Here is a 10,992-nt window from a genome sequence, read left to right as displayed (position 1 = left end):
TAGGCAAGGTGGTTCACACTTGTAATCTGAGTATTTTGAAAGGCCAAGTCGGGATGATCACTTGAGGCTAGAAGTTCGAGACCAGCCTAGGCAACATAGTGAGACCTTGTCTTTACAAAAAAAAAAAAAAAAAAAATGTACCGGGCTCGGTGGCTCAGCCTGTAATCCCACGCTTTTGGGAGGCTGAGGTGAGTGAATTGCCTGAGCCCATGGGTTCGAGACCTGCCTGGGCAGCGAGACCTCATCTCTACAATAAATCAAAAAAAATCAGCCGGGCGTGGTAGCGCATGCCTGTAATTCCTGTTACTTGGAAGGCTGAGGCAGAAGGATCGCCGGAGCCCAGCAGGTCGAGGCTGAGGTGGCCAGGAGCGGCCACTGCACTCCAGTCTGGGCGACAGAGTAAGACTCCAACTCAAAAAAAAAAAAAAAAATTGCATGTGGTGGCATGCACTTGTAGTCCCAGTTACTGGAGAATGGAGGCTGAGACAGAAAGATTATCTGAGCCCAGGAGTTGGAGGCTGCTGTGAGCCCTAATCATGCCACTGCATTCCAGCCTGGGAGCAGAGTGAGATCCTGACTCAGGACAAAGAAGGGAGAGGAGAGGAAGGAACTGCTCTGGTTCGAGCTCTGGGAAGAATGGGGAGAGGGAAGGCAAGGAGCCCACCCACAGCTCTGTCCGTCCCCTGCAGGCAGCCTTGAGAGATTTCCAAGGGAGCCTGAGGCTCCTTAGAGCATCGTCTGAAATCCTTGATCTATCCCTACAGAACTCTAAGAGGGTCAGTGGCTTGTCCAAGGTTCCACAGAGCCAATACTAGAACCCAGATCTCCTGACTCCCACATCAGCGTTCTAAAGGTATTCCGCCGGGCGCAATGGCTCACATTGTAATCCCAGCACTTTAAGAGGTGGAGGCAAGAGGACTGCCTAAGTCCAGGAGTTTGAGACCAGCCTGGGCAACTTGGCAAGACCTCTCTCTACAATAAATCAAAAATTAGCTGGGTGTGGTAGCACGTGCCCTGTAGTTCCGGCTACTTGGAAGACTGAGGCAGAAGGATCACCAGAGCCCAGCAGGTCGAGGCTGCGGTGGCCGGGAGTGGCCACTGCACTCCAGTCTGGGCGACAGAGTGAGACCCCAACTCAAAAAAAAAAAAATTAGCTGAGCATGGAAGGCTGAGGCGGAAGAATCGCCTGAGTCCAGCCAGCAGATCAAGACTGCAGCGGCCATGAGCGTGCCACTGCACTCCAGCCTGGGCGACAGAGTGAGACTCCAACTAAAAAAAAAAAATAGACACATTCCTTTGCTGAAGGGCTAATAAGGACCGGGGGTGGCTAGTCAGTCTCCTTCCCCCTCAACTCTCTTAACCTGGGTCTTGGGAAGAGGGCCAAGACTCTGGTGTGAATGATGCGTTTCTCATCCTGGAGCAACTTCCTTTCTGGGAACTGGGTGTCTCCTTCTGGGCAAAGACAATAAAATTCATCCCAGGGGCCAGAGGTGCAGGGTTCCTCCTGCCCTCACCCGGATGGACATCACGTGGCTCCTGGGTAATCAGCCCAGGAAAATTACAGCCCTTGCACACTTGACCTCACATACCCATCTGCTCATTCCCCTTGTCACACTCAGCTCCCTAACCCACCTTGCGCATTCACAACTCACACTCCCCACCTACTCTCCAACCTCAGCTTCTGCCGCCTCTCCCTGGGCAACATTGCCAGCCTTTTCTCTAATCCCAGAGCAGCAGTCCTGCCCTTCACTCACCTCAACTTCACCATGTCCCTGGGGCCACTGAAATTCCAGGCAGTGGGTGAAGAGGACGAGGAGGAGGAAAGCCTGGACTCTGTGAAGGCGCTGACGGCCAAGCTGCAACTGCAGACTCGGCGGCCCTCATATCTGGAGTGGACAGCCCGGGTCCAGAGCCAGGCCTGGCGCAGGGCCCAAGCTAAACCTGGGCCAGGGGCACCTGCGGCCATCTGTGGCTTTGACTCAATGGACTCCGCCCTTGAGTGGCTCCGACGGGAGCTGGTGAGTCTGCGGGGTGGGCATCCTTGCACAGGGACTTCGGGCCAGTCCTCCTTATAGCCCAAGACCACAGGCATGGGGAGGGAATGAGAATGGACTCCACCTCTAGCGACTGCCCACTCTTGTGTCCTGGGGCTGAGGAACCACTTGTCTGGTGTTTTGGTTTTGTTTTGTTTTTTGAGTTGGAGTCTCACTCTGTCACCCAGACTGGAGTGCAGTGGCTGCTCCCGGCCACCGCAGCCTCGACCTGCTGGGCTCCGGCGATCCTTCCACCTCAGCCTTCCAAGTAGCTGGAACTACAGGCATGCACTACCACACCCAGCTCATTTTGATTCATTGTAGAGATGAGGTCTTGCCAAGTTGCCCAGGCGGGTCTCGAACCCGCAGGCTCAGGCAATCCACTCACCTCAGCCTCCCAAAGCGCGGGATTACAGGCTGAGCCACCGAGCCCGGCTTGTCTGGTGTTTTATTCGGGGATACTTGCTGAAGAAGGATTCCATTCAATCTACTGACCTTGAGCTCCTATGGCTCTGGGGACAGAGCCCTGTCTTTGGAGGGGCAGGCATCATGATAGGTGGGGAAAGACATGGTGTCCCCTACTCTGGGAATTGCTATAACCCAGAGAAACAGTGAGTTACAAAAGGAGGCACTGACCTTGCTGAAGGCAGACTTGAAGAGGTGAGAGTTGAATCGGTGGCTCTCAGCCCAATATGTGCAAATATAAGGATGCCCCGGCTCCAACTTGGAGATTCTGCTTAGCTGATCCAGGGCCCCAGGAAGTTGTAGTTGCTCAATAATTGGTGGTGCTTTCGTTTGGTGTGAGAACCAACAACTAGTGTGAAGCAAGATCTGAGAGATGAGGCTTGGTGCTGTGGTTTACAATGGTAATCCCAGCACTTTGGGAGGCAAAGGTGAGAGGATTGCCTGAGCTCAGGGGTTGAAGACCAGTCTGAGCAACATGGCGAGAACTCGTCTCTGCAATAAATCAAAAAATCAGCTGGAGGCCAAGCGTGGTGGCTCACATCTATAATTCCAGCACTTTGGGAGGCCGAGGTGAAAGGATTGCCTGAGCCCGCGAGTTTGAGACCAGCCTGGGCAACTTGGCAAGACCTCATCTCTATAAAAAAATCAGAGCCGAGCTCGGTGGCTCAGCCTGTAATCCCGCACCTTTGGGAGGCTGAGAGAGTGAATTGCCTGAGCCCAAGGGTTCGAGACCCGCCTGGGCAGGCGAGACCTCATCTCTACATAAATCAAAAAAATCAGCCGGGTGTGGTAGCACATGCCTGTAATTCCGGCTATTCGGAAGGCTGAGGTGGAAGGATCGCCGGAGCCCAGCAGGTCGAGGCTGCGCTGGCCGGGAGCGGCCACTGCACTCCAGTCTGGGTGACAGTCAGACTCCAACTCAAAATAAATAAATAAATAAATAAATTAGCTGGGTGTGGTGGTGCATGCCGGTTGTTCCGGCTACTTGAAAGGCTGAAGCAGAAGGATCTCCTGAGCTCAGCAGGTTGAGGCTGGGCAACAGTGAGACTCTGACTCAGGAAAAAAAATAAAAGATGTGAAAGAATATATAGCTATGATTACCTCTGAGAAGGATGAAGAGGATCAGAGTGGGGAGAGTGACATGCAGGACTTTAGATTTACCAGCCTGTAATCCTAGCGCTTTGGGAGGCCGAGGTGAGTGGATTGCCTGAGCCTGTGGGGTTCAAGACCCGCCTGGGCAACTTGGCGAGACCTCAGCTCTACAATAAATCTAAAAAATTAACCGGACGTGGTAGCGCGCGCCTGTAATTCCAGCTACTTGGAAGGCTGAGGCGGAAGGATTGCCGAAGTCCAGCAGGCAAGGCTGCGGTGGCCGGGAGCAGCCACTGCACTCCACTCTGGGCGACTGAGTGAGACTCCAACTCAAAAAAAAAAAAAAAAAGAAAAGATCTGAGGGATGGGTACGAATCAAGCTGAGGTGAAAAGGGGCTGGAGCAGACACAGCTAGTGCAAAGGCCCAGTGTTGGCAGGAAGGGAGGAAGGGTGGGAGGCAAAGAGCCTGTCCAGCAGGCTCACGCCCCCTCTCGGTCGCAGCGGGAGATGCAAGCTCAGGACCGACAGCTGGCCGGGCAGTTGCTGCGGCTGCGGGCCCGGCTGCATCGGCTGAAGGTGGACCAAGCCTGCCACCTGCACCAGGAGCTACTGGATGAGGCCGAGCTGGAGCTGGAGCTGGAACCCGGGGTCAGCCTGGCCTTGGCCCCGCCGTTGCGACACCTGGGCCTCACTCGCATGAACATCAGCGCCCGACGCTTCACTCTCTGCTGAGGGCCACCTGCGCTGCACCCACTGCTGCTTTCCTGCCTGTCTGGGAAGGGGGATGGGAGGGATGCCCTAGAGGCGCCAGCACCTGGTGGAAGAGCTGGGGACACACTCCAGTTTCTCAGCTCCTATTGCGTCTCCCGCCCCAGCTGGCAAGGGGGAAGGGGAAGAGCTCAGACCCTCAAACTTCCCAATAAATGCTCTCTGTGCTTCCCATCAAGGTCTCTGCAGTCGTTTATTCAAGTGCAAGGCCCATATCTGTCTGTCATCTGTCGCTGAGACCACCCTGGTCCACTGTAGGCCCATGGGAGATGACTTAGGTACATTGTGCTGCTGAAGAAAAAGAATGCAGAATCTGGTAGACCTAGGTTCAGAGCCAGCTCCCCCATTTCTTTCTTCCTTTTTTTTTTAAAGACAGGGCTGGAGTACAATGGTGTAATCTTGGCTCACTGCAGCCTCAAACTCCTGGGCTCAAGCAATCCCCCTGTATCAGCCTTTCCCTAGTAGTTAGGACTACAAAAATCAGCTACCACTTTCAGCTATTTTTTTTTTTTTTTTTTTGTTGGAGTCTCAGTTGCCCAGACTGGAGTGCAGTGGCTGCTCCCGGCCACCACAGCCTCGCCTGCTGGGCTCCGGCGATCCTTCTGCCTTAGCCTTCCAAGTAGCCGGAATTACAGGCATGCGCTACAACGCCCAGTTGATTTTTTTTTTAATTTATTGTAGAGATGAGGTCTCGCTGCCTAGGCGGGTCACGAACCCGCAGACTCAGGCAATCCACTCACCTCAGCCTCCCAAAGGCGTGGAATTACAGACTGAGCCACCAAGCCTGGCTCAGCTATTTTTTTAAAAATGTTTTGTAGAGAGTAGGTCTTGCTGTATTGCCCAGGCTGTTCTCAAACTCCTGGCCTCATGCAGCCTTGGCCTCCCAAAGTGCTGAGATTACAAGTGTGAGCCACGATACGATACCTAGCCTTCCCTGTTTATTTCTTTTCTTTTTTTTTTTGAGTTGGAGTCTCACTCTGTCGCCCAGACTGGAGTACAGTGGCCACTCCCGGCCACCGCAGCCTCGACCTGCTGGGCTCCGGCGATCCTTCCGCCTCAGCCTTCCAAGTAGCTGGAACTACAGGCGCGCGCTACCACACCCAGCTAATTTTTTTTATTTATTGTAGAGATGAGGTCTCGCCAAGGTGTCCAGGCTGGTCTCGAACTCGTGGGTTCAGGCAGTCTTCTCCCCTCTGCCTCCCAAAGTGTTGGGATTACAGGCGTGAACCACTGTACCCGGCCCCTGTTTATTTCAATTAGACCTTGAGGAGGTTCCTTAATACAGTAAATGTGAGCTGTTGCTTGTTATTCTTTTCTTTTCTTTTTTTTTATAAAGTAGATATACTTTTATTTATTTATTTATTTATTTTATTCATTTATTTTTGAGTTGGAGTCTCACTCTGTCGCCCAGACTGGAGTGCAGTGGCCATTCCCAGCCACTGCAGCCTCAACCTGCTGGGCTCCGGCGATCCTTCCGACTCAGCCTTCCAAGTAGCTGTAACTACAGGCGTGCACTACCACACCCAGCTAATTTTTGATTTGTTGTAGAGATGAGGTCTCGTCAAGTTGCCCAGGCGGGTCTCGAACCCGTGGGCTCAGGCATTCCACTCACCTCAGGCTTGTTATTCTTATGTGCAGGCCCTGAGATGGCCTGTGAAGTGGTCAGGTTTACACTGCAAGGGCAGCTGGGCACTGCACCGGGCCTGGAGCCCCAACTCAGGCTCTGTAACACTCTGCAGGTTTTTTACTTGGTATCTCTCAGCCTTTGTTTCTCTGTTACCCTCTTTGTCTGACTTTCCAACTCAGGCTTCCTCTTCCCCCACCCATTTCCTGCCCCCCCTCCCTCCGCAGCTGAGATGCACACAGTATCAGCTTCCACCTCACAAACCCCAACAATGCTCTGTGGGCGCCCCTCACCCCACCCGCTAGCTCAGGCATTGACGCATTTACACTTTCCTCCTGCTGAGGTCAAGGCCGAGCTCTAGAGCCTGATAGTGACCACCTGGGGTTCCTCACATCACTGATGCCCTGGCCCTCAGCCTATGATGTATGCCACCCTCAGCTTGGCCCCAAGGGAAGGGGAAATTCTTGGCCTGCTTGCTGCTTGTGATGAGTGTCTTGCCGCCTGCCTATAACAGAAAGTTCTGACAGTCTGCTGCCTGCACCTGGGTGCCTGGACAGGCATGTTTATTCTGTCCTTCCACCTGTGGCAAGAGATGGGGCTAAGCCCTTCACCTCTACCAGAGGCTGTGGCTTTGCCTCTACCTGACTCTCCGGCCATGATTAGTGGGCATTGTCCTGCCCTTTGACTACTGTGGGGGATGTCACTATGCCCTCTTGAAGATGTGGGGTTGTCCTGCCTACCTTCGAAAACAGGCTGCTGTCCAGTATTCTGTCTGTAAGCAGGCTGTTGGCCCATCCTTAGCTGACTCTTGACTATAATAAAGCTATTGTCCTGTGCTCTGAGACGACATGGGTATTGTTCTTCCAGCTGACTGTAGCAGCGTTTTAGCCCGACATCTAACTGTGGTATGTGCGGTGCCTCTCCAACTGCTTAATGGGGATATTGTCCTCTCCTCTGACTCTGAGGATGTTGCTTTTGCTATCGGACTAAAACAAAAGGGCCACTCAGCTCTGAGACTATAACAGAGGAGCGACCTGCCTTTCACTGTGAGCTCAGCATGTGTGTCTGCAGGCTTCCAGCTCACGGGGGTCAAAGGCAGCCCTTGGATCTCTCGCTCAGGTGCATCCCCGAGGGCAGAAGGGAGGGTCCACCAACACCTTCCCCTCAGCTTTAAACCTCCAAGTGCAAATCTTAGGGGGTAGGAGTAGGGCCTGGCCTGGAGATGTAGGGGACCCCCAGGGGCTGAGGGGTGGGGGGCTATGGCGGCAGGAAGCTTGGGGTGCTGGAGGCTTGTGGTTGGGCTGCTGGGGCCTGGTTGGTTGCGGAGCCCTCATGAGGAGGCAGGAAGTCAGGGTGGGACGTGGGTGCAGAGAGACAGGCGGTGGCTGCAACGGCGAGGGGAGCTGAGACTGTCCAGGCAGCAGCCAGGCTAGGCCAGAAGGACCATGTGAGTGGGGCCAGAGAGCTCCCAGGCCGGGCAGGTAAGAAGCCCTGGAGCACGGGTCTAGGGACTGTGGTGGGACACCCCACAGCAGAAGACTGCTGCTGCGTGTGGGGCCAGGTTCCCCAGGGACGCAGCAGGTCTTCAAGCTGGGAGACAGATGGGGTCAGGTGGGAGGTCAGGTGGCAGGCAGGCAGTGAAGCTGGATCACTTCTTTCCTGCAACGTTGGTGGCTCTTGCCTCTGCCACCCTGTCCACCAACAGCCCCCACCTCCCTGGGAGCATGTTTCTTGGATACCCAGCGTATGAACTGTCAGGTATTTAAAAGGCCTTCCGAGGCTGGGCGCAGTGGCTCATGCCTATAATCCCAGCACTTTGGGAGGCCGCGGTGAAAGAATTGCCTGAGCCCATGGGTTCGAGACCAGCCTGGGTAACTTGACGAGACCTCATCTCTACAATAAATCAAAAAGTTAGCCAGGCATGGTGGTACGTGCCTGTAGTGCCAGCTACTTGAAGGCTGAGGCTGAAGGATAGCCTGAGCCCCGCAGGTCGAGATTGCTCTCCAGTCTGGGTGACAAAGTGAGATTCCAACTCAAAAAAAAAAAGGCCTTCAGAAATTACCAAGTCTGGTCCCTCAGTCCATGAGGATGAGCTCCTGAGGCCAGAGAAGGCAAGGCACTTGCTGCCCACAGTCTCTCAGCAAGGCAATGGCGGAGCTGGGACCTGGGAGAGAGTGACGGCCTCCGCGGTCCTGCACCCATGGAGTAGGGTGATGGACGGGCTTTAGTCCAGGGACCCAGGAATCCTGCTGGTTCCTGGGACAGACCCCAGTGACAAGAATCGAAAGAGAGGGAGATAGAGAGAGAGCGAGTCACCCAGAGCATCAAGATGGCCACGTGAAGAGTGACTTTAGCCTCAGTGACCAATATCGCTTGAGAGAGGGAGGCATCTCCTGAGGGGAGTGTGTGGACATGTGAGGGGATTTTAGCATCTGGGTGGGTCTCCAGGGCGGAAGGACATATCTGATCCAACTCTGGAAAGTTGGAGGTGAAAGAGAATGATGGGAGAAGGGAAGAGGAAGGGCTATTTTTATCCCAGACAGGGGGGTAGTGTGTACTGGGCAAGGAACTGCTGAACTCCCATCTGGAAAGTTGCCATTCTGGCCCCTGCCAAGTGTCACAGCAGGATGTCCTCCCCCACCACTCCCTCCCCCTTCAGTCACCCTACATGTGTAGGGCAGTTGGCTTAGCTGATTCTCCTGCTTCAAACCCCAGAGAGGCGGAGGCCCAAGAGGGCATCTTCAGTTACCTGCTCACCCCTCACTTTTTAACTCTGAGCCTTCAATGTTCGGGGGGAGTCCCCACCTCAGCCAGACTTTCCAGGTGTCCTTTCTTCTTTGGAGTTTTTCTTGACACACACTTTCCATCTAGTCAGCATGTCCCAGCCTTTCTCCTGTCTCCGGCTCCTAGGCCTGTAGTGGGGGCTGAGGCACACGCTGGCTCTCCCTGTGCTTGGGAAAGTTCATCCACTCCTGGACAGGCATAAGCGGTTCCCTTCCCCCAGCCCTGTGAATTAATCCAACAGGGTCCCTCATCCTTGGGGCTCAGGAACAGAGGCTCTTCACAAAGGGAGAAAGGGCCAAGTGGATAGGGGCCAATAACAGGCCGAAGGCTGGTTCAGAGTAGGGGAGAAGGCTTCCCTCAAGGGGATCTGGAAAGCTTCCTGGAAGTCAAGGCTGTTCTGAGAAGGACAAAGGCCCATTTTGGAGAGTGCCCAGGACATGAAGCCAAGGCCACTGTCCCTGAGTTCTTCTGTTCCTTGGGTACCATGAGGGCAGGGACCTCAGAGCAAGGCCGAAGGCAAGAGGGCCTACTGGTGTGGTGTGGTACAAAAAACAAGCATTTCAGAGTCAGCCAGACCCAGGTACAATTCCGGGTCTGCCATTTCCTTGAGCTTCATTTCTGTGAGCTTCTGTTTACTTCTCTGTAAAGAGGCAATGATAGATCCCTCCCTCACAGGAAAATCAAAGAGAAAATAACAGTGATGTGCCTGACACATAGTAGGTGCTTAAGGGGGATGAGGCACCCCCCTTCCCCTGAAAATGATACACCAAAGGGAGGGCTGTCCACACCCAGAAGTACACCCACTCAGTGCCCTGGCAGGCCAGTGAACCACCCATTCGCTTACACTTGTGGTGTGGCTTTGCAAATTAGCTTGTTTCCTGTATACAGTGTGAGGAGTGTGAGAAAACTCAGACAGACTGGATTCTGAGCTGGGTCACAGGGTCTGTCTTACAAGAGGGTCTCTCAAACAGTCATACACCCCCACATACACATACACTGTATCAGAAACACGATATACAATACATATTGGCACAGGGAAAGTATGTGTCCAGAGATGCCCAGAGTTCAGAGGCAGAGGCAGGGACTACACATAAAACACAAATTGGACTGGGCATAGTGGCTCTCGCCTGTAATCTCAGCACTTAGGGAGGCAGAGGCAAGAGGATTGCCTGAGCCCAGGGGTTTGAGACCAGCCTGGGAAACTTGGCAGGACCTTGTCCCTACAATAAATTAAAAAATTAACGGGGCATGGTGGCGTGCACCTGTAGTCCTCGCTACTTGGAAGGCTGAGGCGGAAGGACTGCCTGAGCCCAGCAGGTTAAGGCTACGGTGACCATGAGTGTGCTACTGCACTCCATCCTGGACGACAGAGTGAGACACCAACTCAACAAACAAACAAACAAAAAACCACACACAAACTGGATTCTATGATTCCATACACACACCCACAAGACGATGGCTTCAAGGTCAAGCTCAAATCAGGGAAAGCAATTGTGAAAGAGGGTGGGAGGGTGGTGAGAGGGTGGGGGATGTAAGTGACTAACATACCATCTAGGAATGTGGCCTCTAACAACAAACCTCAATATTGATTTTAAAGTATCCCAAGCTAGGAGTTTGAGGTTGCAGTGAGCTAAGTTCATGGCACTGTACTCCAGGCTGGGTAAAAGAGTGAGACTTTGCTCTAATAAATAAAGAAGTAGGCCGGGCTTGGTGGCTCAACCCGTAATCCCACAGCTTTGGGAGGCTGAGATGAGTGGATTGCCTGAGCCTGCGAGTTCAAGACCCATCCAGGCAACTTGGTGAGACCTCATCTCTACAATAAATCAAAAATTAACCAGGCATGGTAGCATGCGCCTATAGTTCCGGCTAGTTGGAAGGCTGAGGCAGAAGGATTGCCAGAGCCCAGCAGGTCAAGGCTGTGGTGGCCAGGAACGTGCCACTGCACTCCAGTCTGGGTGACAGAGTGAGACTCCAACTCAAAAACAAACAAATAAATAAATACATAAATAAATAAATAAGGCTGGGTGTGGTGGCTCACACTCAAATCCCAACAATTTGGGAAGCTTGAACCCTGGAGTTCAAGACGACCCTGGGCAATTTAGGGAAACCCAAACATTTTAAAAATGAGTAGTGAGCCGGGCTCAGTGGCTCAGCCTGTAATCCCGCGCCTTGGGAGGCTGAGGTGAGTGGATTGCCTGAGCCCGTGGGTTCGAGACCCACCTGGGC

General features: G+C 53.5%; 2 protein-coding genes across 3 annotated transcripts in view; both read left to right on the top strand.

The window, feature by feature from the left end:
- The first annotated feature begins 1,572 nt into the window (after positions 1 to 1,572).
- Positions 1,573 to 4,332, top strand: FAM167B (family with sequence similarity 167 member B). The gene is made up of 2 exons (XM_008048397.2): positions 1,573 to 2,018; positions 4,092 to 4,332. The coding sequence occupies exons 1-2, from the start codon at positions 1,767 to 1,769 to the stop codon at positions 4,320 to 4,322; spliced, it is 483 nt and encodes a 160-aa protein (XP_008046588.1). The 5' UTR covers positions 1,573 to 1,766; the 3' UTR covers positions 4,323 to 4,332.
- Positions 4,333 to 7,333: 3,001 nt separating this feature from the next.
- Positions 7,334 to 10,992, top strand: part of LCK (LCK proto-oncogene, Src family tyrosine kinase) — a 27,248-nt gene continuing 23,589 nt past the window's right edge. For both annotated transcript variants that reach the window (XM_021707690.1, XM_008048395.2), the window contains exon 1: positions 7,334 to 7,463. The gene's annotated coding sequence lies outside the window, so the exon portion shown is untranslated. The remainder of the gene's footprint in view (positions 7,464 to 10,992) is intronic.

Source organism: Carlito syrichta, unplaced genomic scaffold (assembly GCF_000164805.1).
Source record: "Carlito syrichta isolate Samal-C Ts95f unplaced genomic scaffold, Tarsius_syrichta-2.0.1 Scaffold123403, whole genome shotgun sequence".
NCBI classification, from domain to species: Eukaryota; Metazoa; Chordata; class Mammalia; order Primates; family Tarsiidae; genus Carlito; species Carlito syrichta.
The sequence above is the reverse complement of the archived record's forward strand: the minus strand, read 5'-3'. Positions and strand labels throughout refer to the sequence as shown.